At 41.5% G+C, this 27,377-nt stretch overlaps 2 protein-coding genes across 5 annotated transcripts in view; one reads left to right on the top strand and one right to left on the bottom strand.

Moving 5' to 3' along the window:
• The window catches only part of DROSHA (drosha ribonuclease III), a 74,099-nt gene extending 62,555 nt beyond the window's left edge, over nucleotides 1-11,544 (bottom strand). The window contains exons 1-5 of one of the 3 annotated variants that reach the window (XM_075084220.1): nucleotides 11,482-11,544; nucleotides 8,012-8,869; nucleotides 4,169-4,261; nucleotides 2,977-3,208; nucleotides 2,006-2,147 (exon numbers count right to left, since the gene is read on the bottom strand). In XM_075084220.1, the coding sequence (XP_074940321.1) occupies nucleotides 2,006-2,147; nucleotides 2,977-3,208; nucleotides 4,169-4,261; nucleotides 8,012-8,862 (1,318 nt within the window). In that variant the 5' untranslated portion in view covers nucleotides 8,863-8,869; nucleotides 11,482-11,544. Of the gene's footprint in view, nucleotides 1-2,005; nucleotides 2,148-2,976; nucleotides 3,209-4,168; nucleotides 4,262-8,011; nucleotides 8,870-10,641; nucleotides 10,768-11,481 lie in introns of those variants that run through there. The other 2 variants (XM_075084218.1, XM_075084221.1) reach the window with 2 other exon arrangements.
• C2H5orf22 (chromosome 2 C5orf22 homolog) lies at nucleotides 11,151-25,732 on the top strand. Of its 2 annotated transcripts, none has more exons than XM_075084223.1 (9): nucleotides 11,151-11,845; nucleotides 12,653-12,798; nucleotides 13,962-14,111; nucleotides 16,438-16,900; nucleotides 18,964-19,026; nucleotides 21,194-21,315; nucleotides 22,195-22,261; nucleotides 22,862-23,001; nucleotides 24,410-25,732. In XM_075084223.1, the coding sequence occupies exons 1-9, from the start codon at nucleotides 11,633-11,635 to the stop codon at nucleotides 24,540-24,542; spliced, it is 1,497 nt and encodes a 498-aa protein (XP_074940324.1). In that variant the 5' UTR covers nucleotides 11,151-11,632; the 3' UTR covers nucleotides 24,543-25,732. The 2 variants fall into 2 exon arrangements, with proteins under 2 accessions (XP_074940324.1, XP_074940323.1); XM_075084222.1 differs by having other exon boundaries at nucleotides 11,556-11,731.
• The last annotated feature ends 1,645 nt before the right edge of the window (nucleotides 25,733-27,377 follow it).

Here is a 27,377-nt window from a genome sequence, read left to right as displayed (position 1 = left end):
AACCTGAAGAGCAAAAGTAGGAAAACCCGTGGATTAAGATAAGAACAGTTTAATAATTGAAATAATAATAATAGTTGTTGTTGTTGTTGTTATTCTTAATATTATTATTATTAAAAAGAAAACGAGAGAGAGGAGAGAGGAACAAAACCCAGGAAAAACAATTGATGCAACAGCTCACCACCCACCGACCGGCGCCTAGCCAGTCCCCAAGTAGCGATCACTGTCCCCCAGCCAACATCCACCCACAGTTTATATGCTGAGCATGATGTCAGATGGTATGGAATATCCCTTTGGCCAGTTCGGGTCAGCTGTCCTGGCTATGCCCTCTTCCAGCTTCTTGTGCACCCAGCAGAGCACGGGGAGCTGAAAAGTCCTTGTCTAGTGCAAGCACTGCTCAGCAACAACTAAAACGTGTCTATCATCAACATTATTCTCATACTAAATCCAAAACACAGCACTATACCAGCTACCAGGAAAATAATTAACTCTATCCCAGCTGAACCAGGACAGAAAGCTGGAATTCTGAAAGACCAATGCAGAACTTTTGGATTTCACATACTGAACTCAGCCTTTCATGACCTAAAAGTGCTCTTCAAGTGCACCAGCACCTCACTACTGTACACAATTACTGCTAATACAAGGCAGAACAGAGACAGCATTTACTTAAGTACAGACACTGCAGAAACATGGCTGTAGGATAAGCTGGCACAGACACCAAGTCAGCCCAGGGCACCAGTGCAAACACAGAAGCTTCGTATCTTCCAGAAAGAGTGGAAAAAGAAACACAGAGGAGTTACTCTTGGCCCTGTATTTTAGCCTGGAGCAACAAAGGCACTCTTACTGCAGGGATCCAAGGAAGTGAAGCTTTACACAGCTACGTTAAATGTGGTATTTCTGTCCTTGCTTTATCCACATGAAAAGATACCTACTCAAAAAACCCTGCAGTTAACTTTGATAGCGATTCTTGAGTGAATTTATACATGTAAAAATTCGCTGTTCAAAAAAAGGTAAAAAAAAGGTGTTTCCTTTACAAGAGTGAATTCACATTTTATTTACCCTGTGTTTATTGTTATTCTTTCATCTTTGTTTTATTTTTTATACTGCCCACATGTAACTGACCATGTCATTATATACCTGTGTTTCACCTTTAGAATTTTTGGTATATGATTTTTAAAGAGTTACTAGGCTCAGATACGAGAGCATAAGCAGCTGAACGGGCAGACATGAAGCATCAGTTAAAAAGCAAGCCCAGTAGACTATCTAAATTAACGTGACATGCCGAAGAATTTCTTGAACAAATGCAACTGACTGAAAAACATACTCTGAAACACTGAAATGCTGGAAGTATAAGAACAGCTAATAGTTCTCACAAAACAAAATAAGAAAAGCAACTTTCACTGACTTCTGAGTAGACAAACGGCTATCAAAAAGTATGCCCTGCTAATTCAACCAGTATCTTCCCAATAACTGATACAGCTAGCTAGCAGACTTATTTCACTGCAAGAAGATCCATATGGTATCTGACAATGCAGGCAAACTACACTTTGAAAACAGGTACTTCTGCTTGAGATCACAGTAAGCAGAGTTGGACAACTGAAATACAATCCAGAATAAAGACGAACTCAGTGCCATAACAAGCAGCCATATGAGTTTAACAGCACTATTCTCACTTCCTTTTTAGAAATATAAGACCAGGAGCTCCTCAAAGCCTCTTATGCACTGTGCTTTGGCCTATCTGATCACGCTCAGGGTGCCTTCATGCCATGGAAGAGACTTAAGCATAAGGCAGTGCTGGATACTCTCCATATTCCCTTATGCTTTCTGGGTAAAGAATCTAGTTCTACTTCAGTCAAAAGCAACAGTAAAACTCCCATGGATATGCCACAGAAGGAGGGACTTAAAACACATGCATTAACCTTCCAACATTATTAAATACAAACCTCTTCCAAAAACAGGTTAAATACAGATTATTCCATTTCAGAGCTTTGTCATCATTTCTGCGTACCTAAATCTTCATCCAGCTTGGTCTTTGGTGGCTCCCACGGTGGCCTGGCTGCTTTGGCCTTTGCCTGTCGCTTTCCTAACTCCTCATCAAACTTTTCATACAGATCTCGGAGCTTGCTTGTTCCTACCACAGTTGAGTCCCCCTGATAATTAAAAAACAGAACAACAGCAACAAAAAAACAAACCCAGAGTTGAAAGATCACATGAACACAACATGCATGAGCATTTCACAATGAAAAGCAATGGGGGTAAAAGATAGATCTCAGTGTAGTTCAATGAAAGTTGAAATACTTGTTTAGGTTTTAGACAGATGAATTAGCAGAGATATTACTTCATTTGCTGGTGCATTATTATCAAACCTTTGGCCTAACAAAGCAGAATTATAGCTCAGCATTGATTCTCAACAGGTTCAGAAGAAGCAGGAGACCTATGGAAGTGTTTTGCAATTTAAAAGAATTTTATCACACGCAAGAAATACAAAGCTCAGCTCATTTTCTTGCCTGCTTTAAATCACCATGAATTCACTCTCCATGTCATTCTGAAAAAAAATCCCCACAACCAACCAACCACAAGCAAACAAAAAACCCTACAAAAACCCAGAAATCTCCCCTCCTCTGTCACTACTCCACCAGCAAGTACCAGGCCAAGTACAAAGAATCCTGACTTCCTGCTTCTACACAAAACTTCTCAAAGGTTGTGGGAATATATGGCGGTTGAGGCATCTTTGCTCAAATACAGGAATAATGGGGAAAAACCCAGCCTTCCCTTCCATGTACCACTAATCTGAATGAAAAGAGACAGAAGAAATTGATGAAAATAGAGAATACCAACAAATAAAGCCCCTAACTGAGGTAGTTGGGAGGATTAAGTGACACAAAATATGATCCTGCTGAAGGGTGCATATTAATCAAGTAATCAAATAATCAAGAAAGGACTGTGTACAGTAATTTTAGAGTTCTCTCACAAACATACCACTTGATCCATAGGGTCATTGGAATAATAGCTTTCAGAATGGGTACAGCGAACCCAGACTGGCTTAAGTAATTCCTCATCTTCCTCTTCATTTTTTTCAGATGCATTCTCCTCTGATTCTTTGTCTTTGACAGCAGTATAATTTTTCTCTTTGCTGGAGCTCTGGTTCTCAGACCACCTTTCTCTGTCCTCTTCCCATCGGGGTCTCTTTCTCTCTCTGCTTGGAGACCGGCTTAGTGGGACAAAGCAAACAAAAGCAATTCTCGTTATTATTTTAACAGTGACAGTTTTATAATGGAAAACAAATAGTTTGCTTCAGAGCAGTACATCATTCTATCATGTAAACTACAGCAAAACCCAATTGCCTCTTCCTGCTTTTAACTTCTTACCTACTATAAAAATTACTTAAAATTGAAAGTGCTTTTGTATTTTAAACCTTATTCAAGAATTAGAATGAAAAAAAATATGCTATTTTAGATTAAAACTCCTACTTGCATACTAGATTACTTTCTTTTCATTTTGTTCTAAAGTTAGAAGCTCATCACGAAAAACTAAGAGTTACTCTCACAACCAGAAGTTACAATATAAAGAAGTTTTAATATATAGCCCACAAAGTATTTGCATGAGAAAAGAATTAGGGTTTTACTAGAAGGATTATACAGAAGCCGCACTGCTTGTGTTACCTTAACTCTGGCACTCCTTTGAACAACACAACATTTGATATTCCTTATGTATTACAAGAGCAATGCTTTCAGAAGCTGAATGCAGGAAAACTACTTCTTTTTAATCTCCTCTGCCTACAAAGCCAATAATGTTGCACTGATTTCAAATAGCCAGGATTCAGAAAGATATTTTTTTAGATATCAGTATTGAAAAAAGCCCCTAAAAGATGATCTAAACATAGAATGACTTTAAATAATCTTGGTACTTTACAGACTGGAAGCAGATGTAAGAGGAAGTCTTCAGGACACAGCAGTGAAGCCCTCTCTCCAGAGACTAATCTGGTTTCTAACTCTACAAGGTCTTGAGATAACAGATATTTGCATGTATACGCAGATGGTTATAAAGTTAAGACACTCTTCCTTTCCGAGTTTCAAACCAGGCATGTATGCACATTTACATACACAAAAACTCACGTGCATGGATACACAGAGACTCAAGTACACAAGATAGCAAATGTAACCTTCCTTACCTTCCTGCTCTCTTGTAATCTTTTTTGTAGGATCTGTCTGGTGATGGCGATCTTCTGCTCTCCCGGTGCCTATGCCTCTCCCTCTCCCGCTCCCTTAGAGAGTTCAAAACATAAGTTAAATAAGAAATCTGGCATTTCATACATTCCACACCTGAAAGGAGCACAGAAGCAAGCTGAGATAGTGTTATGCAAAATGACACACATGATGACTGCTAAAACCCCAGACATTCTTAATGCTGACCTTCAAGAAATTTGTAAAAGGCAGTCACCTATCTCCTCTGCCTTTGTCATAAAGCCATCTATCTCAATACGACAGCCAATTCATACCACGCAAAGGTAACTTCTATAAATTCACCACTTGTTGCCATTCTTCCTTTTCTGTTATGAATGGCAAAGGGTAAGATTATTGTATCTTAAACCATTCTTAGTGCCTCAAGAAAGGGAAAGAAAACCTATTCCACGCACAATAGCTTCCTAAGCTCCAAAGTCATTCACATGTTTCAGGCAAGCCCTCTTCCCCCTCACAGCTGCCTCAGACACACAAAAAACTGACACAGAAAATCTGCATCATGCTGAAACTACAAATCTCATCTACAAGACGCAACTTGCACATACACATAAAGAACTTGACCACCCAAACATACCTCTGGGAAAAAATGTTTTAAATTAACTGAAGGCTTGGAGAAAAAAACCTAGGAGTGTTGGTCAACAGCCAGCTAAACACAAGCCAGCAGTGTGCCCAGGTGGCCAAGAAGGCCAAGAGCATCCTGGCTTGTATCAGAAATAGTGTGGCCAGCAGGAGTAGGTGAACGATCACCCCTTTGTACTCTGCGCTGGTGAGGCATCACCTCAAATACTGTCTTCACTTTTGGGCCCCTCACTACAAGACAGACATAGACATGCTGGAGCATGTCCAGAGAAGGGCAACAAAGTTGGTGAAGGGTCTAGAGAACAAGTCTTATGAGGAGCGGCTGAGGGAACTGGGGTTGTTTAGTCTGAAGAAGAGGAGGCTGAGGGGAGACCTTATCACTCCCTACAACTACCTGAACAGAGGTTGTAGTGAGGTGGGTGTTGGTCTCTTCTCCCAGGTAGCAAGTGACAGGATGAGAAGAAATGGCCTCAAGTTGTGCCAGGGGAGGTTTAGACTGGATATTAGGAAAAAAATCTTCACTGAAAGGGTTATCAAGCACTTGAACGGTGGTTGAGTTACCATCCCAAAAGTATCTGAGAGACATGTAGGCATGGCACTTAGGGACATGGTTTAGTGATGAACTTGGTGATGTTAGGTTTATGGCTGGACTTGCCTTAAGGGCCTTTTCTAACCTAAATGATTCTATGAAATTACTGTGTACATGAGGCATCAAAGATCACACAGGTGGTCTTCATACTCTGCTAACAGCTGACAGCTCATTAATCCACAATCATTTGTGTGTCTGTCAGGACTCCGAGTAAATGAGTCTGCTGATACACAAGGAATTATAAACACGTGCCTCAGGTGGTTTGGTGAGCTAACAGAATGAGTCAAGATTATTTATGTGTGTGTATATATGTATGTTTTCATATGCATAACATGAAATAGAATGCAAATCTACAAAGTACAAAGTTCATATAAATTATCTGTTGCTCTTCCCCACAGCTGTTCAACCCTCTCTACTTGTGCCTTCTTCAAGCATGGATTTCAGTCTTCAGTAAGAGTGTATTCTATGCCACCAGGTTTGCCTGAGAGATGGATGCTGTGCAAAAAACACACCAAGGCCGGCAAACAGTTCTCAATAAAATAAAATAAAATACGTTTCAAGTAAATCTTGAAGCTGTTGGCCTCAACCAGTAATCCACAAGTGTTTGAGAAAGAAGCTGCTGAAAACATGCATTTTCAAAACTTAAAACTGCACTTTAAAATCTAAACAATAAATTATAAAATTACGTGGCAAATGTTTGAGTTACCTACAAAGGGCAGAAATTCCACAATCTCATCATACAGAAAAGGCGAATGCCTTAATGCCAGACGCATTCAGTTTTAGGAAAATCCTCTTTTGGAAATCAAAGTAAACTTACTGAATGTGAGATTTGGGGGTGGGGTTTTCTGCAATACAGCTGTCTAAGGTTCTGCAATTAAATCTCTGCATATCTCAAAGCGGCTTCCTTTCCACAGGTACTATGTGTAAATTCATGTTTCACACATGACATGAGAAAGCTCAAAGCTTCTAATATTAGAGCATGTGATCCAGGTGCCCTGATAAATATTTAGATACTTAACTTACCAGTATCTCTCTTCAAATATTCTGACCTAGATCATTAGACAAAAAATATACTCGGCACTGGTGAGGCCGCACCTCAAATACTGCGTTCACTTTTGGGCCCCTCACTACAAGACAGACATAGACATGCTGGAGCGTGTCCAGAGAAGGGCAACAAAGCTGGTGAAGGGTCTAGAGAACAAGTCTTATGAGGAGCGGCTGAGGGAACTGGGGTTGTTTAGTCTGAAGAAGAGGAGGCTGAGGGGAGACCTTATCACTCTCTACAACTACCTGAACGGAGGTTGTAGTGAGGTGGATGTTGGTCTCTTGTCCCAAGTAACAAGTGATAGGACAAGAGAAAACGTCCTCAAGTTGCATCAGGGGAGGTTTAGATTGGATATTAAGAAAAATTTCTTCACTGAAAGGTTTGTCAAGCACTGGAACAGGCTGCCCAGGGAAGTAGTTGAGTCACCACTCTTGGAGGTATTTAAAAGATGTGTAGATGTGGTGCTTAGGAACATGGTTTAGTGGTGGACTTGGCAGTGCTAGGTTTGTGGTTGCACTCGATGATCTTAAGGGTCTCTTCCAACCTAAATGATTCCGAGTCTATGATTCTGTTCTAAAAAGAGCCACCAAGAGAGCAAATCTAAGATATATGAAAGATTTAAGTTGTGATGGTTTACTCTAAAATACCACCATGCAGCAAACTGTGTCATGTCAGCTCATAATTTTGAAGTCATTTGTGTCTATGAAGCAGACGGACAAAAGCTTCATGATACATTCTAAAATAAGTAGTCCACACTCATCCATCTGAATCATAAGATGTCAACGTAGCCTACAACTTGCCTATTTTTTTCAATTGGTGTATGCTAATTTTCACCTCAGTCCTGTCTTGAGATCACATACTGGTTTGCTGAGGTCTTAACCCTGAACAGAATCACACAGGCAAGTCTAAGCACCCACTGGAACATCCCATGCAGCCTGACGCGCCTGCGCTGGTGTCCCATGAGGATGAGGACAGAGCAGGATGAAGAACACTGCAGAACATGCTTTTCACGAAAACACCTCAGTGATTAGATACATGCACCTATCAGACTATAAACCCCTCCAAGTGCTGGTTCTCTACAAATACAGGGCTTCCTCAAAGAATGACCAAATTCAAGTAACACCTGGAACCCTAACTCTGGTACCTAAATCTTGAAATTTTAAGTGCTGAGACTTAACCATTTATAAGACTCAACTTTGAACACAATCTTTTGCACAAAGTTGTGCCAACTCTACTTTCACACTACACGTGTATAAGTTTCTATGGTAAACAGCCATAAGAGTAGAGCTCAGCAATCCACCCAGTTTTCAAACAATAGCTTCTTTGCTTGCAGCTATCTCCGTGGACAAGGGAAACAAGTCTGCCAAGCTTGCAGAGGTGAGGCAGAGGCAGTGTACCTGAAAGACATTGAACCAATAGCTCTTTCCATTGGACCAGAGTACTGGACACCTCCCAAGCTAGAGCGACAAACGAGGGTGAGGAAAGAACATCGATGCAAACAAATACTATGGGACAATGATGACAGCTCTCCCTCTGCAGGCAGAAGATACTTCAAGTTACCTGTTACGCTCATAACTTCTGTGATGAGGCGATATCCTTCCTCTGTCATAATCTGTCCGGTGCCGACTGCTTTCCTGCCTCCTCCTATCTGGACTCCGGCCTCGATCCCGACGATCCCCATGGTTAGCGGACCGATGCCTGTCACCATGGATGTGCCCATGTTCACGATGTCGGTGCTCATCATAGTGCTTGCTCCTCTCGGGAGACCGGCGATCACTTTGCAACTTCTCTCCCTGGTACTGACCTGTGTGCCGAAAATGGCTGCTGCCGCCACTGCTGTTGGTAGTGCTGCTCTGAAAGGAGCCAGAGCTGTGCTGATAGCTATTGAAGTTAGGTGGTGGGAACGATTGCTGTGAATACCCTGCGGAGTACACAGGCTGGTAGTTGACTTGCTGTGGTATGACTGGTGGGGGGGGAGGATGCGGTACTGTGGGAGGAGGCATCATGTAAGGAAAGGTGCTTTGCCCAGCAGGAGTTCCTGGCACAGGAGTGTTGCTAGGATTTGGCACAGGCGGAGGAGCAGGAGGGAAGCACGGAGGCACCGGGAAGCTCTGCCTCATCTGGTGGTTTGGAAATGGTGGCCTCATGGGACACTGGCTGATGGGATTTTGAGTGGAAGGGGGCACTGGAGGAGGATAGGGCACAAAGTCTGGCCTGGGAGGTATGTAACCCGTGGTTGGAGGGTTTGAATAGGTTGTTGGAGGGGCAGTTTGCTGGTCATACTGGTATTGTACGGAGGGCTGCTGTGGGTGAAGCTGCCGTAGGTTCTGAGGGCGGTAGGTCTGTGTGGAAGTTCTTGCTCCTGGTCCCCCCTGACCACGGGGACATCCTCGCCCGGAATGGAAAGACATGGCTCACCTTTAATGAGGAAAATAAAAGTCCAGTGTCATGCAACGTTTGCAGGATGTCCTTAATGTATTTGCAGGAACTACTCCTGAAGTGCTGAAATTACAGTTTCTGCAATTTCCCTTAACAGAAGCAGTGAACAACATCCACTGTCTTTCATGGGAGCTTTGTGCTACTCAGACCTCTAGCACAGGTCATTTATGCCCCTTTGATTCTTTTAAGCCTCTAATCCATTAAAGCACTCTACTCTCTTTAATCCAGAACCCAAACTGGACCACGCTCTCTGACTTAGAGGAATGTTAATTTCAACAAATGATTGATATAATGACTGGCCAGGAATACAAGCACCTCTACTAGACACCTTGATATAAAGCCTTCTGATTCCCCACACCAAAGAAACTACTCACTTTAACAACTGCAATTGTCAGCCAAAGTCCCATAATGAGGAAGCCTTTCTAGAATATGATTCTAAACTTCAGGCAGAGTGACTTTACTAACACCTCACTGCGAGTTACCTGATCCAAATCATGTAAATTTTAAATAAGATTGTAGCAATTTACATTCACAATTGAGACCCCAGTTTAGTGAGGTACTGAATTCAAGAAATAAAGTATTTTAAGTTAGGTAGGAATATTTTTGTAGAATGAGAATCTTACAGGCTACAGAAAAAAACTTCATGTAGACTGTGCTGTTACTCCAATTTCAATGAAATAAATGTTTCCAAAAAAAATCCCTGAGCTGCCAGCTTGGCCTTATTACCTTTCCAGCAACTGCTTCAAGTAGGCTTAAGTCTTGCTGAAAACTATGCATGTATTTAATGCATTGTATTAAAGTTTATAAATGAAAACCACTGTGCTTCATTAAAGTTAAAATTCATTCTTTAATTACAATGTAAAGTTCAAAAAAACTCGAAAAAAATAAAAAAACCCCAAACATTTAAAATAAATCATTCATGGTGTCTTGGCTGGAATAGAGAGAGAAAAAAAACCAATAATTAGTTAAGCAGTTGCAGACCTTGAATCCTGTTTTCCATAAAAGGGAGGGAGAGAAAGAAAGGAGAGTCACACACATAAGTGGAAAGATCACCAGAGAAAGAAAGCAAAGCCTCCCTTTACTGAGGCTTTGCTGACACCGAAGTACACACAGAGAATATTCTCCCACCTGCTGCCTGCAACACGGCCAACCTGGACTGCTCAGAGTACTGCTTTCAGCTGCATTCTGCTGCCAGTGCTGCAAAAGATGTACCTTGCTGAGAGACAGCAGATGACTTCTGGTGAACCAACAAAGAAAGGAAAAGAAATGAAGGAGGAAAGGACAGACATCAAGGAGGAGGAACCAAGTGGACTTTAAGTCTCTCCTTACACACGCAGGGCATAGTGGGGGCCACTAGAATGGGTGGTGGTAGCTTTCATTCCCTCCCCAGGGCAACTGGACAAAGGCCAAAATAAGCGAAAATCCTGCATTCCTAGGAGGTAGCAGCCACGATGGTAAAGCCACTTGTTCCTTCCAGTCAACCTGTGCCTGCCCCATACCATCCAACCTCATAAAGGCACTAAGAAACAACAGTGGCAGGAAACAAAAAAAGTCCATTTCCATTATTTTGTGTGGCAACAGTGCAACCTTTTGTCATTATTAATTCTAATCCATTAAATACTGAATCTATTTAGTTTAGTTCTCTGGTCACAATCTTACACAGCTCAGGCTTGTAAGATAAAACTGTTTTATAAGCTGAAGATGCTTACATACACATTTTATTTAAACAGGCTAAAGTAAACTCTTATTACCTCAAACAAATTAAAGCAAAGGCCACTGTACCATGCTGCCTTGCCTTAAAGCGCATTTCTTCTTAACATGTCACAGAATTCAAACAAAAGGTCCTGTTTATCAGCTCACTGTTAAACAGAGCTCTAAGACATCCCCAGCACCAGAGAACCACTCTGGTTCTACCACCTTAATTTCACTGCTTCAGAATGGACAGAATCCCAGCTGCAAGAAAATACAAAGGAAAAAAAAAAAAATACATGAAGTGATTTTAAACACCCAAATTAATTAAATTAAAGCTTCCTCTGCTACATTCTTTGGTCACGTTCATTTTCGTTTAAATTTAAGTAAGTTCAAAAACACCGTAAAGGGCAAACTCTCCTTTTCCTATCACCTAGAAGAAGCAATTCATTGTGCCGGTGGAAGCCGCCACACACAAAATTAAGGTCAGTACCTTAAAAACCACCAAAACACCCTCTTCTCTCACTGCAGACCCGCAGCTGCGGGCAGCGGGACTGAGACCAGGCCACATCCAGCCACCGGCTCCCAGCGGTCTGTAACGGCGGCGAGAGCGACACACGGGCGGGAGGGCGGGATGCGCCGCCGCGCTGCCCTCCTTCCCGCCACCGCACCGAGAGGCCGCCCCAGCCGCGAGGCCGCCCGGGCCCCGCCGCCCCGACCCGCACCGGCGCGAGGAGCTCGCCAGCACTGGAGCCACCGCGCCCCCTCCGCCCCAGGGGCCCGCCCCCGCCGCCCGCCCTGGCCCCAGGCCCCACGGCGCGGCGCGAAGCGCCGCGGCCCGCCGCAGGGAAGACGCGGTTCCCTCACCCACCCCCGCGGGCAGCCGGTCTCGCCAAGCCCACCTGGCGCCCCGCCGCCCAGGCCAGCCCGGCCCGCAGCGCGCCGGCTCCGGAAGAGGAAAGCGGTGGGACGGCGCTGCGGGCGGAAGCACCCTCCGCCGGCAGGGAGGGAAGGAGGCTGGGCCGGGCTTTGCCCTGCCCGGCCCGCGGCGGCATGAGCGGGCCGGCGGCTGGCAGCGGGGCCCAGCCCCGCGGGGGCTGCCTGCGGGCCTACCCGGCGCTGCCGGTGTGGGTGGTGGAGGACCACCAGGACGTGAGTGCCCGGCGCGGGGCGGCGGGGCTGGGCGGTGAGAAAGGGGAGTCCCTTGGATGGCGCATGGGGAGCCGCTTCGTTTCTTTTTTTCCCGCGGCGCGGAGGCTGAGGCCGGTAGGTGGAAGCGAGGGGCGCGGCCCGCTGGAAGCGCTGTGCAGTCGGGCCGGGCTCCCCCCGCGGCGGGCGCTGCCTCGGGAACAGCCCCCGCAGGCCGCACGCCTGCCTGCCCCGGCGCTGGCGAGACGCGAATGAAGTTCGGCGCCCGGGTGACCTGAACATCCTTCCCGATTCAGTGATTAAGTTAGTTAATGTCGCGATCGCATTTTGGCACCTTTTGGAGCAATCGTTGCTGACGGGTTTGGTTTGTTGGTTTTTTTTTCCCCCCCCTTCTTTGGGTCGTAGTTGCTATAGTGGAGATAATGCCTACCTGACACTGCTCTTCGAATTAGCTAGGCATTAGTGCAGCACTTGGAAGCTCAACCCTACACGGTATATGGTGTGCCAACAGCAAGTCTGTAAATGTAATCACATCCTAACAAGCAGATTGACTGCCGCTTGATGAGAAATGTTAAATTTGGAACTTTGCTTTTTCAGTTAAGTAATTAAACAAGGGAGTGAAGAACGAGTGGCTTTTGAACTGCTCTTTTTTCTCATACGGTTTGTTTATAGTGGCATAAACTGAGGCCTTAGTCCTAAGTAAGCAGATTCTCATGTATGGAACTCCTGGGCTTATAATGATTACAGTTCGTGAGCAGTCTTGCTACTGGAATCGTTTCCGCTTTGTATTGTTTTCCGTCTCCTCCTCCCGCTAACCCAAATTCAGAAAAAATAAGAGTGGGACTAGTGTGTTTGCTGTTAAAGCTGTTGCATTTTTTAGGTTACTGGTTACAGTGGAAAATAGTTTTATTTGTGTTGTTTTAGGTGCTGCCTTTCATCTACCGTGCCATTGGTTCAAAGCATCTTCCTGCCAGTAACATCAGCTTTGTTCATCTTGATTCCCATCCAGACCTTCTTATTCCTGTGAATATGCCTGCAGACACTGTATTTGATAAAGAAGCTCTTTTTAGGTAAGTCCTGGGTACTGCATCAGAGTACTTGTAAGTCTGCTTCCACTGCCTTTGATTTACAGGGGATATTGGTATGACTGCTTAGGACGTATGAACAAAAGAGGCGTAAGTCAGCCTCAAATTGTATCTTCTGTTTTTGCACTTTTGCTGAAAACTTTATTTCTTTGGATGGAAAATGTTATGTTTGTGTTTTTTGAGTGTGGTCAAATATCTAAGTCATGTGTCAAGCAATTTAAGACTTGGCAAATTTAGTATATCGTTATTAGGCCAGTTAGTTCCCCTGAATAACAGGACAGCACCCTGAGTGGATGCTTTATGTCTGAAGAGCTGTGGTTTTAAAACAGCCTTTTTCTTTTCCTACTGAAAAATTGACTTTGCAATTGAAACAATGTCTCTTGTGTTGACGTGGCGAATATGTGAAGTTGAACAAGATTTTTCTGTTAAGATGATTAAGACTAATGTTTTCCCCCAACTTCTTAGGTAGGTAACAAGCCACAGAGTGATCTTTGCTATTGCCTGTCTTTTCCTATTTTAAAATAAGTATTGATTGCTTTAGTGTTATGGTGATTTACAGCCATGACAAGATGATGTAATTGGTGTGTAAGTAATTGTATCATGCTACCTGTAGTCAATATTTTGTTTTCTTTGGTGAACGAATAATAAGGTTTGTGGGCTATACCATATACCTAAAAAAATACACTGTTGATAATTGGGAAAGTTGCTATTCTGTAGGTGCTGATAGACTCACTTTAATTGCTGAGATTATATTTAAAATCTACTCAGAGCAGTTTACCATAAAATACTCCTTGAGGAAAGTTTCAAGTTAGAACATCGTTGATGATGCTCCTTGTACTTTGCTCTGTGTGATTTATCAAGAGATAAAGGACAACAAACCGTGTAGTTTAAAATCAAAGTGCCATACTAAGCGTGAAGCTGATTGCACTCTACAACCCTAACTTTTTAAATCTACTGTAGGCATTTCTGATCTCTCCTGTGAATGAAGATTTCCCTCCCATTTTTTGTGAATCTTACACAGAGTACTAATTTCAGATGATTTGCATGAGGGCTTTCAAGATGTGGAAAATGTTTGTTGTGTTCTTGACCATATTTTACTTACAGGGAAAGTAACAGTATTATCTCTGGCCTTTCTGCATTCATTACAGTGAATTAAGTATTGAGAACTGGATTATGCCTGCTGTTTATGCTGGCCATATTTCTCAAGTAGTATGGCTTCACCCACCCTGGGCTCAGCAGATCTCGGAAGGGAAACACCATTTTTTAATTGGGAAAGATATTTCAACAACTACAATCAGGTAAATTGTCTGCTGCCATATGCTAATAATATAAATGCTATCTCTGTAGCTTTTTATGGGTATTTTTTGTGTTCTTGGATAAAGATGGAAGTTGTATTTGTGAGTTTCTTAGGACCTACTGTGACTGACACTTTGTGTGGGTGGGTACAGTTAAAATTGTGCCTTAAATTTTTTTTGTTACAGGTAATTCTAGCTATTCACATTTCATTTCAGCTACCCAGGTTTTAAATTAGTTATATTCTTTAAAGTCAAAATCTCAGCAGTAATTTTAACAAAGAATTTTGGTAACAGAGGACAGCAGTTAGATCCTCCTCAGTCCTCTCTTATCAGGACAAAACAAACCCAGTTCCCTCGCCTTCCCTGTCATGTGCTCCGGCCCTCTCATCAACTTAGCGGCCCTTCTTCAGTTTGTTTTCATCTCTTTTGTCCTGGAGACCCAAACCTGGGCAGAGTGTGTCACATGTGACCTCACTGGTGTTGAATAAGAGGAGAAATCTTTTCCCTTAATAATTCTATTTTTCTTGTGGGTGTTTTTTTGTTTGTTTGTTTGTTGTTTGTTTTTTTTTGGGGGGGGGGGGGGAGGTTTTGTTGGTTTTTTTTAAGTTAATATACTAGTTAAGCACTGAAACAGGTACACAGGCAGATGGTGAATTCTCCATTCTTTGACAAAGTAAAAACTCAACTGGATGAGACCCTGGGCAGCCTCATCTAGCTTTGAAGTTAGTTCTGCTTTGATCAGATGATTGACAAGAGATTTCCAGATGTCCCTTCCAGTCTTAATCATTCTGTGATTCGAGTTCTGGTCAGAACCCCTCATGATTTTGCAGGATGCAGTCAATGACAGTTTCACATTCACCATATTCACTGTGTTGTGATTTTTTACAGCTTGAATGGATGTTTACAAATCGTGTCTCTTGCCAGCTCATCAGAATAAATCTTTTGAAGCAAGTTTAACAGAAGGCAGCAGAGAAATGCTTTGGTTTACCACCTAAAATAAAACACAAAAGCTCTACAATTGTGAATCTGAGGCCTAAATTAAACCTAAAAAAAAAAAAACCACGCTGGTGCTTTCAGTTACATTTAACCATAAGAACTAGCACACATACAGAAATACTTCATGATGTCTGAATAGCTCTCCCACAGATCCTCTGGTCACCTTAGCAACCTTTAAAACAACATTTCCAGCTGCCTTTTGAAGACGGTCAGGTACCTTTTCTTCAGGTTCTAGGCTTAAAAATAATCATGAAGAAAGAAAGGGAAAGAGTCCTCAGAAGTATGAACTTCCTAAAAGTTTTGTTGGTAACAGGTGGCTGGATATGCAGTAGACATCTTAGTTAGTGTCCCACCTAGGGAAAGGCTGTAGCATGAGCTTATGTTGAACCCTGGAGAATTCCTGAGAAGAGGCCCTATGAATCCCCCGTCAATAAGATGAAGTTGTGACCAGGCTCCCACCTTAGCAGGCCTCGGATAATCCAGCCACAAGACACAGGGGGAACTAAGCCTCAGATTTCTGCTGCTTATGAATTTATTTGCCTTTGTGATTGACTGATGATGATACCCTGTTGTCAGATGAGGCCTTAACACAAGTGAACAGTTCACACTTATTATTTTTAAATCTGAATTTATTATTTTTAAAGCTTAATGATGTACTCTAATATGGCTTGAAAATATTTTTAAATTTTCACTGTAAGAGGAGTTTTTGGCATTATTGGGTTTTGTTTGGGTTTTTTTGTTTTTAATTAAGTGGATGCCACTGATATGTAGCTATTCATCCTCGAGTTACCTGCTGTCCCCCACTTAGAATAGGGAATCTCTGTTGGTGGTAAAGAAAACTTAAATAGTACCTATTAACTAACAATATTTTATTTTTAATAAATCAATATCCATGGGTTTCAGGGTACTTCTCAAATAGAACTAACAGAAATTTCCATATAAAATAGGCATTCCAAGACAAAATATCCATAGCTTTGCAGTCTTACGTGCCATAATATTGACAATAACTTGTTAAATTCTGGATGTTGTCTTCAGAATGGAATTCAATGGCAAATTAACCTTAGTAGAATCTTTTTCTTATCCATTAAAAACCTTGTAGGCCATCATAAAAAAATAGAGTGAATTTTAATATATTGTTTCAGCAGTAAAGAAGTAGAAAAAACTTTAATTTAAAAACCTGCAGACTAAAATAAACAGTTTTGCGTACACAGTTGTATTGCTTTTGTTACCCATCAAATATGTATTCATTCTTCTCAGGATCCTTAAGTGTACATGCTTTTTCCCAAGCTCTTTGCAAAGATGTATATTAATTGTGAGTTATTGTCAATTGTAGGGTTACAGGTACAGATCATTACTTTTTAAGTGATGGCCTTTATGTCCCTGCTGATCAGCTAGAAAACCAGAAGCCTTTAAATTTGCATGTCATTCTCATCAATCCTACTGAAGCACCAAACAGCCAGGAAGAGAATGGCGAGGTAGCATCTGCTAAGAGACTGAAGCTAAATACAGATGACATATCAAGCACCACTTCTGCCTCTTCATCAGTGGTTCCTGGTGACCTTGATCACAGCACCCCAAGTCTGAAGAAGAAGGAAGTACAAAATGCAAGCACCCCAAACAAGGCAGAAACATTGTCAGAGTGCTCAGCTTCAAGCTCTCTCAGAAACAGTGAATGCCCAATAAGAGAAGTTGTTAAAGATGTCTGTCGAGTACTGCAGAAAGGGGATGCCTATGTTTTAGACATTGACTTAGATTTTTTTTCAGTCAAAAATCCATTCAAAGAAATGTACACACAGGTAAGCATGACAATGGAGAGGCCTCTTACCATTCACAAAAGAGTACCAGTCCTAGCAGTTGTCGATGGAGAAACTTTCATCTGAGCTAAATTAGCAGATCAGCTGATTATGATTAATGATTCGTGGTAATATTTTAAGGAGAGACATTCTAAGAGAATGTACACTCCAAAGAATTAAAACAACCTAATAGGGGTAGATCCTTAAAATACCTTAATAAAATACCTTAAAATACCACTTAAAATTGGTATTGGGTGCACATTCAAGCTCAAGAGGTGTATGGCTCACTTCTGCTTGTTGCTTGGAACATAAAAGCTATCCTTGGGTTTCCAATGGTGATGTTCCAAATACCCACAGCAAGATTCATCAGGAAGGGATGACAGATTGTATCACTTTTTATGATATTGGAAAGCCACAGTGGTATCAGGAGAATCTGCCTTTTAAAAAGGCTTGGCGGTGTTGATTATTTAAAGAGTGGTAACTTGTCCCGATGAGAGGCTGTTACTCTCATTTCCTCTGTCTGGACTGATGAGTATAAGGATGAGCGAGCAGCTGTTGTCTCTAATGCCACGGCTTTGAGCTTAACGCTCTGCCTTGTATTCCATTTGTAATGGCTGCCCAGCAAAAGTAGCTCACCTGTATAAACTCATAAATACGTAGATGCTCAAAGGTGCAAAGCAGTTAGCACCTCTTCCTGATGTGACCAGGTTTTTCAGGAACTAACTAATGTACCCTGAAAATTGGGTGTGCCGTTCAGGTTTACAAATTCTTCTGCAATATCCTGACTGCTTTTAGCATTTACATTTCTCTTTTTAACAGTTTTAACTTTAGCCTATGCTGACATCTTCGGAGTTTCAGCTAGACTACTGCTTCCTTGTTCACTGTAAAGAAGTGCATATAGTGTCCCTCACCCCTGTTAGCTTCTGACATGCAGCATTTATGATCACAGTATCTTCAGACAATGTGCAGCGCTGGTTGTTCTGAATCACAGAGAGAAGCGTACAGCAAAGGGAAAACACTGTGGAAAGAATAAAATTCAATACCCCTCTTAGGGCTTGAAATATATTCTGAATAAAATAATGAAGGCAGGTTTTTGTTTGGGTTTTTTGGGGGGTGGGGGGGTGGTTTTTTATTTCGGTTCCTATGCTTTTTGTTTTTTGTTTTGTCTATGATAGGTTCTCAGTTCTAGGAGCCACTTTCAGAAGTGGACTTGCACAGAGCATCCAGTGTACCTTTTTTGATACAACAATTTCATTTGCAGTTAATATTTCTTAACTATGTTTCTTCTATTGTAAATTGTGGTAATTCCATCCAAAAATTGTTCCCAAGTTAACACTTGAAATGCAAGAATCTAAGGAAAAGATTAAAAGCAAATATAGTTCACTAATCCAGAAGAGTATTGTCTTCCCACCAAAAAAGTCTAAAATCCAAAACATTGCCCTAAAGATGCATTGTAGTTTTGTAAAAGTTGAATAGTCTACCCTTCCTTTCTCGTGCTGCTGTGAAAAATTCATGAGTGTTCACCTTTTTAATGCTGTTACGTAAATAATAAGATCTCTTTATCCTTGATTAATTAAACCTGAATATTATCAAGGAGTAGGGCTGACAAGCCCCTCTCATAGTTTACTTGTTGGCCAACCAGCCTGAAGCCTTTTACCTGTCCTGTTTTCCTTTACAACCATACTGTCCTGTGGGCTTTGTCTGCCTAAATCTGCCCTCTCAGTTTTACTCAGCATCTCATTGGGACCCTAGTTCAGCAATATGTATGTTTAATTTCAGAGACTCTTTAACAAAGATGCTTTTTTTTTTTTTTTTTTTTTTTTAAAAAGCTGTGCTCTTGAAGTCAGGTTTAAAGTTAAGCAATTCCAAAACGTTTGACTGAGGCCATTAAGTATTGCGCTCTCAAGCCTCACAGCCTCTTCCTCACCTGCATTTATAGAGAGTTATCTGCAGTACTAGAGTAATTATCTTGGTGATCAAATTCTTTGTTTTAAGAAGGAAGGCTTTGAGGATTTTGTCTCTCATTTGAAGAGTCTAATTTTTTGCCTCTTTTTTCTTTTTCAAAGACAGAATATGAGCTTTTACAAGAGTTGTACAATTTCAAGAAGCCTCATAGAAATGCAACAGAGGTATGGTATTTCCTTGTGGGATGTATGAGGCGGTGATTCTTTTGATTTACCCAATAAAAATGAGTTATGACAAGGAAGGAACCTGTGAAAGGTGCTTAATGAAGTGGTCTCCAATTAAGCTATGCAGCATGCTGAATGCTAATCAGCAGCATCTTAGGGATTCTTTCCTATTAAACATTTTGGTTAAACATGTGAATTGCATAAATATTTAGCATAAGTGTGAAAATTAATATCTGTAAACAAGGTAATTGACAAGGAAGAAATGAAAACATAGTAAGTCATCCGCAATCTTGTTCTTTTTATGGCTCAACAGGGCTTTGGTTTGTTTTTTTTTTTTTTTTGTTTGGGGTTTTTTTTTGTGGTTTGTTCTGGGGTTTATTTCCCCCTCCAGGCTCTCCCCTTCCTTGCCCTAGTGGCTCTGATAATCAGAGCTGGGCTGAATGCCTAACTGGTATTTTACCTATTTGTTTATGTGGAAAGGCTGGTATTACACCACTGTAATGTACTTATCGTTGTATGCCTTGTGTGCTTCTGAATCATGGAAGTGTAAGCTTGCTGTAGCTGCCAACATAGTCATTCAGCCGCGAGCCCAGACCATGGAGACAGCCATAATAATGGTCATTGCACCAAGTAATTTCTAAACAAGATCTTGTCTTTGCTTTCGTAATCTCAATGCATATAATTATCACAGATCAATGAATCTGAATTAGTATGTGTGTATAAGGAAATTGAGACATGTGGAAGATTGTCAGATTTATTTTCATATATCTTAGTCAATCAGCAATAAAAACAGGTACCTGTGTAAAAGGTAGTTAAATATAACAGGGGTAAATGCTTTTGATTTAAGTGCCCAATATGATTTCAGGGCATAAGTTATTTACAAAAGCCAACAAATTTATAGGAAGCAACTGAAATTGTTAGCAGGCAGTGAGTAATGGATAGGTATAGAACTGAACAAGGCAAGACTAGATTCATGGATGTTTTTATAGTGAGACAGTCAGTTTAAAGGGTTTGAAGGTAGAAAGCTGGTGAACTTTGTGTTTTTCGAAGTTTCAGAAAATATCCTACATGTCTAGTTCCTTAAAATCTGTTTTTGAAGTTCCAGAGTACAGTTAGATGTACGTTTCTATCATACTACAAGATAATAGTGTGTTGTTTGGGGTTTTTTGTTTGATTTTGGGTTTTTAGTCATATAGAGGGGGATCGGGCATGTCTTTAAGGTTAGTTACTGGTGCTGCTTAGAAAAGTATCTTATTCATACCCCAGGATAGGATCATAAAGCTGTACTTCATTCATGATTGATACCCTCAGCTCCTCTTAAAATGTCATCCAAAGCTGGTATCGCTGGCCAAAAGAAGCAGCATCTGTTATATGATACAGCCAACAGAATCCTAACAGGGAAGTGTTATGGTCTTAAATGTTACCCATCTATTCCAATGTGCTTTTAAACAATTTTCCTTCACATACCCCTGCATTTTTAATACCAATAATGCAAAGCATTGCTTTTCATTCGATATGTGGGATCTTTTTCTGCAAATGTTTGCATGTACAACTGTATTCATGTATTAGCCTCACTCCAAGAAGACTGCCTCTTTATGTGTTCTGAACTTTTTAAGAAAGGGCCTAGACCTTTGCATGATCAGAGCAATAACTGACGTTTTAAATTAATTCCATGTTTTTTCAGGTACACAGAGTTAAAACAACTTTGAAGCATCAAATAACCCATCTTGTTTTGTTTTTCTGAACATGCATTTGATTTAATAATATTGGGGGGTTTTAAACTTAAAAAATTAAATTCTTTCGTTATAAAAATGTAAAGCTTGTACTCATCTGAGCATTTCAGTTCTATAGAAACAAATCCAACAATTAGTCATGTACAGTTTCTTAGCTCTCCCTGGTGTATTCTGCCAGAATGTAGATGTGGCTTTTTTTTTTTATTTGTTATGGGAAAGACAAAGCAAAGAGAGGTGATTTATTCTGAAGGTATAACAGCTTCTGCAGGCATTCATTCTGATCCTCTTGAAAATATTCTGTAGTAGTTAATCAATTGTTTCTGATTCCCCACTTCCAGTAGATCAGTCATTTCAAAATTTAAATCATAGGGCAAGCCATTACATTCTTGCCTCGTTCTTCTTCCTAACATACTTTTATATGTGCTCCCTTTAAGGAGGGCTTGCTGGATTGTGTTGAAAGTCGTGTTCATCAGCTTGAAGATCTGGAAGCGGCATTTGCAGATTTGTGTGACAATGATGACGAAGAGACCGTACACAAGTGGGCTTCATATCCTGGGTAGGAGATTTCTAAATGGCTTAAAATGCAAACAGTAGTTGGGGAACTGATTAGCCCAGCCCTTTGCTAACAGAAAAGGAGAGAGGCTGGATAGGATCTATGCAAGGCTACAATTTTTCCTTTAGAACTAGAGAAAGAGTCAGACAAAACAAAAGAAAAGGCAGCCTGCTGTTTTCCATGCTATGGTAAGCCTTCCAAGATCAGCCTTGTACAGCTTCATGCAAATTCTGTTGTCTGTGGAGGGAGGCACATTTGGTGACTAAAAATTTAGTGATCTGTGTGAAGCAGAGATCTCAAAAAAAGCAACAAACTATGGAAGATATGGAGAAGGATTTCTTTGGTGCTCCCAAAGGTTCTGCTCTCTGTGGAAAAAAGGAAGTGAATGAAAGACTCTACCTGAGCAACAGCATTCACAAAACATCTCAGCAGCATCTGCTATGCTTTTAAACAAAATGTTTTCAGCTGAAAACAGCAGAAGTCCAAACTTTCCCTTGATAGGAAAATAATTCATTTTCCCCATCAAATGCAGCAGTTACTGCTAGACTTATCTAACTGATCACAAACATTTCCTATCAAGTTCATGTGACTTTAAGCTACAACAGCTCCTTTCCAGGTCTGCCCTAAAAGAAGTACAAAGAGGCCTTGCCAGAGGCAGGTATCAGTGTAGGGGCTTTCTAAGAAAGACCTGGTGAAACAGTACAATAGTGCTGATAATTTCGATTTTTCTTAGGTGCAGAATGACATGGAGGGGCAACTTTCATTTTCATATCCTAGGCCATGATAACTTCTCTCCCTCCCTCTCTCCCTCCCACCCCTTAAGGTAAACATATGTGTTTCCAACTGTTTATGTAAAAAGCTTTGGTTTTGTTCTAACTCCAGAATGAAGCCGCTTGTTCAACTAGTTCACAGTTTGAAAACCAGGATTGAAAGCCCAGACTACGAAATGGTAGGTGACTAGGTAAAAGAGCAGAAAGTAGACAGATTTCAAAAGCATGGCTTCAACAGGGAGGGAAAAGATCATGCTTCATTTCCGACTTGCTTCTTGATTCAGGACCATTTGAGATTTTGGTCGCTTTCCTTTTTTTATGTCTTATTACTTGGGCCAGCTTTTCTTTTTAAATCTTCTAAAAATTCTACTCTGCTTGCCTGTATTTAGGTAACATTAACGTGATCTTTCATGACTCTGACATCTCAAGCTGCTTCCTGTGAAGGAAGGTTTAATTTCACAAGTGTCTTGATATACTTTATACAACTTAAGGTACCTATTTGTAAAAGATAAGACCTATCATCTTCAAAGGCTGCAGCGTACTCTGAATTCGTAGGAGAGATACAGTGTACTGTAGAAAATGAAACAATCCATACAACCTCCAGAATTTTATTCTTTTTTTTTTTTAAAGAACAAATTGGGGTAAAACCCCCAACTCTTACTACCTGAAGAGGTGTAAGTTACCTACTGGGCTAGGGATGGTATCTTAGAGACGTTTTACACAGATAAGCTATATCAATAACTCACAACAGAAATTAAATCTGTTTAATTTACATGTAGGTCCATCAGGCTGGTCTGACCTGTGATTATGTGGAGCTTCCTCACCATGTTAGCACTGAAGAGGAGATCGAAGGCCTCATACAGTCCGTTAAAGTTCTACTGAAAGATATGCCTAAGCCCACACTTGTGACAGTTGCTCGGTAAGAGTAGATAGATGCTTTTACTTTAAAACGCTCGGACTGTGCTTATGAAGCTAAATGATTCTATCAATATAGCACTGGTTGGCACTTCTTAAATCCTGTCTTGAAGTGGAAGTTTCACAGCGTAGTGAAAATTGACATTTGAAAATGTCAGTCATAAGGCAGTGACAGTATCTACACAGCTAAGGCAAGGTTCTGCATGGATGGCCAGTTTTACTGGTTTGTACTGTACTGGTAGCACAGGTATCAAAAGCAGTGAAAACATGACGACTCGGTGAGCTTCAGCTCAAGCTAAATAAAGCCTGTGATAAGTCCTTGTGTGTGTTGAGATGGATAGCTGTCACTGGGGTTCATAATCTCCACTACAGTTATTACTTATGCTAGTTAGAGTAAAGCTAGCTTGGACAAGCCTGCATGGGTGAAAATGACACCTTCCTTACTCTCTTGTTCTAGGGTTCTTTGTGCTACAGATAGGATTTCTGTTTTCAGTGAAACTTCTGATGGACATGGTTTTCATCTAATAGGCTGAAAGGGATTTATATTCTAGAAGGCTCTAGTAAAGCTTTGTATGGGGTAAAGGTTATGCTTCCAGGACTGTAAGGGTATTACTTGGGAGAACAGGATGGAGTTTGAGGCCACGGACCTGGGAGACCCAGGGATCTGTCCCAGGAAAACTTAGTTTGAAGACCGCAATGTATCTGTTGACAAATTGTTGTAATTTAATCACTTCAGAAATGCTAACTGTGCCCTTAAAGGAAAGGCAACAATAGCAGAAGCTGATGAGAAATTATTTTTGTCAACAAGAAATAGTATGGCTAATACCTACAACAAAAGAAAGCTGTATTTCCTGTGCCAGCTGCAGCGTTATCATCCACTGTTGCAGACAAAATACAGTATCATTTATGTACACCTTGACAGATATAAAATCCAAGAAGTGTGAGCTCTGCTTTTTTATTAGTATCTGTTTGCAGTTCAGTAATAGATACTGTAAATAATGTTATATCCCAGGGATTGTGAAGATTTGTTTTTCAGGTTTTTCTACCTATTTTACTAGCAGCATTTCAATTTTTCAGTCTTAACTTCCCACCAGTCCTTTAATTAGATCATTTGCTTGAACTTTGACTGCCAACATGTTCTGTGTCAGAGTCGGGAAGAGAGTAGAATTGGAGACACGAATAGGTCACATTCCTAATCTGCTCCAGACTTTCTATTTGACTTCAGGCAAACTCTTACTCTTACGAGTAGTGAGGAGAAGCACAGCACTATGCTTTGAAGGGATACTGGGGCGCAGAACTCACCACACTTGGGAAATTGCTTCAGTCTAGACACAGAACATTGCAAGAATACAAAATGTGGTGATGGTGGTGATATCTGTATTCTCTCATGCTTTTTTCAATTCCTTTTACAGATCAAGTTTGGATGACTATTGCCCTTCAGAGCAGGTTGACATCATTCAAGAGAAGGTTCTCAATTTACTACGCTCAGTGTATGGCACTCTGGATGTGCACTTGGATTACTCAAGCACCTCATCATCTTTGTGACCTTTCTTCATGTGTTAACCCTCTAATGCAGTGGAATAATTTAAATTGCATATTAGCTATAGTTGCAAGGGGAAAAACGCTATTATTTCAGCAGGTGGCGCTAGAACCCAAGATGACCGCGAGCCAGTTTTGAGTTGCATTGCTTTCTCTAAGTCAGCTGCATCTGACCTGTTACCTGCCTTGGCTTTGTTCAGATTAGTACTGTGATTACTATTTTTATTGTCTCGCTTCTTAAAATTGGTGCAAGAGAAACTACTTTTTGTCTATAAAATGTATTTTTTCACCTGATTTAAGTGTCTGTAAAAAAAAAAAAAATATATATATATAACTTCCTAAAATAAATGGATTTGTTTTATGTAATTTAACTTTTTTTGGATGGAATTTGGTGAGTAACGATAATGTGCCTGAGTTGCATTGCACCTTTTTAAAAAATTATCAGAATAATGCCATTAAGACATTAAATTTACATTGTGATCTTTCTTAACTGCCGTGCTTGAGATGATTGGCATCCCCCTATCATTTCTGCTGAGCAGCTTATGGGTTCTGCCCCATCCACAGAATATCATTTATATTTATACCCTGTTGCATTAATATTGTCTTATTTTGCCTTAGAATATTTCATTGGTGAATCAGATAATATCCCTAATGTACAGACATTGGCTTGGTATTTTAATCTTTACATGTTTTTGAGGATAAAAAGTATGCGTGCATGTGCATACTTTCATCTATTGAATCCTGTAAGGAGTTGAACTGATGTTTTTTTCTGAAACAAAGGTTTAACTTCACTGAAGTCAGCAGCAAAACCTTCTGTACCAGGTTTTCGCTCATTTCAATATTGCTATTTGGAGAAAAAATAGCTAGTTTAGAACAATTTGATTTAGAAAACAATGTCGTTCTAGAGAAAACTGCCACTTCCAGAGGGGGAAAAAATAAACCCCACAGGATCTATTTGGGAATGAAACTGAAATGGGAAAGAGAAGATACCACCTAGAATACTGAATTTTACTTGTAATTTCTTCTTAAATATTTCTGTTCATATGTTAACATTAGTGTTTGCTCTAAGGAGGCTTTGTGCACTTTTATAGTTTTTTACTACTTCTGTTGTTGATATATCTGACTATATTATAGACTGTAAATATGTAATTATTTTAAAATAGCTTTTCCAGTAGAATAAATGCCATGACCATGGACCCATTTTCTTCATGCGTATGCATTCTGTCACAAAGGTGTGGCCAGCCTTGGATCCAAGATCCTTGATACGTCATTAACAGCCATATATCGCGTACAGAAACTAGGCAGAGTCAGATCATGTACAGCTTGTGTAAAGTTTTTTTCAAAGATACACTCTTTGCTGGGCTTTGAATAAGGTAGTAGAAAACAAAAAAAAAAAAACAAAAAACAAACCACTGGATCAAAGGTGCCACAGGTACTCCTGTGCTATAGAGAATTATGTTAGCCCCAGAAAGAGAAGTGTGCAGGGTGCAGTAACAAAATTCTGCCTAGTTAATGATGCTCTGCTTTCCTTTCCCAAAACAGAGCATCTGCAGCACATCAGATTGTACCGGGTGCGGGTGCCCTGGTGCCGGCAGCAGCAGCTGCCGCCGATGGGGGCAGCCGGGGCGGCCCCTGTGAGGAGCGGCCAGGGCACAGAGGGAGGCAGGGACGGGGGGCAAAGGGCTGCCCGGCAGCCAGGGCTGAGGGAAAGGGGGTGAGAAAGAGCCCCGCCAGCCCCGAGGGGAGGAGAGCGGCGGGAGGGGAGGAGGCGCTCCCGGCGCCCCGGCACAGATTCCAAGTATGGCTTGACCTCTGTCTGGCACAACACCATGCCACATTTTCATTGCAGTATTTCTACATTTGATCTGTGCTTCAGGACAAACACAAAACCCCACTTCCATCTTTCCTCTTTTTCCGTTCCCTGAATCCCCCTTTCAAAATAAAATGTCAGTCAAAGCAACTTTTGGCTAGATACACGAAGCAGTTTGCAACATCACAGATCAGCACCCAGAGAAAACAGGGGTCTGAAATCTTTCCACACTGATAAATAACTGCCAGTCACTTCCACAAACCTGTCATGCTAGCATCCATTCAGTCCATCCACCTGGCTCCAGTGCTGTGGCTCTGCCCTGTTGGCATGGCACAGCCTGGCCCGCACCTGGGCCACCCTTGGCTCTCTACTCCTGGAGGGAGCAGCCACCATGGCTGCGTCCTGACAGTCAGCTCAGGCCGTCTTGGGTCTTGAGCGGGCCGTTGGCAGGCACAGCCCTTGAGCTCTACCAGGGCCTGCCCCCATGAATCTCCCCAGTCTGGGTGCCGTGGGGCCTGGCCATTGGGCTGCAGTGTCAGTTTATGAAACTGGCTGCACAAGCTGGGTGGGAAGAGTGAGCCCTCGGGGCCCACTGTGGCTGAGGGCCAGCGGAGGCCCCCACAGGTGAGATGGCTGGGGCTGACTTCCCCACAGGACCTGGAGCATTGCCTGCCGGACTTGGCTGCTGCTGTCAGAAGGTGGCGTCCAGCACACAGGGGAGAGCCTACCCACACCCTGTGGTGAGCCTGTTACCTCAAACATACATATATATATTCTTCTTGGATGAAATAGAATAGCGCAGGAGTTATGAGTAATTAATAAAGGATCACAGCTAGGAGTGGAAACAAACACCTGAGAATTTCAATAATGCTTGAGCCGGATAGGAGGGTATTAGCAATGAATGCCTCATTGACAAGAACCTCCTAAAAGAACACAAATCAGTAGAACTTCAAGGACTAACAGCGGAAGCATCCTGCTACAAAAAGAAAAGTGTGAAGATAAGGGAAAGCCACAAATCAGTCAGCAGTGAT

The sequence above is a fragment of the Phalacrocorax aristotelis genome, chromosome 2 (genome assembly GCF_949628215.1).
Source record: "Phalacrocorax aristotelis chromosome 2, bGulAri2.1, whole genome shotgun sequence".
Classification (NCBI taxonomy): Eukaryota; Metazoa; Chordata; class Aves; order Suliformes; family Phalacrocoracidae; genus Phalacrocorax; species Phalacrocorax aristotelis.
This window is presented reverse-complemented; position numbering and strand designations above follow the sequence as displayed.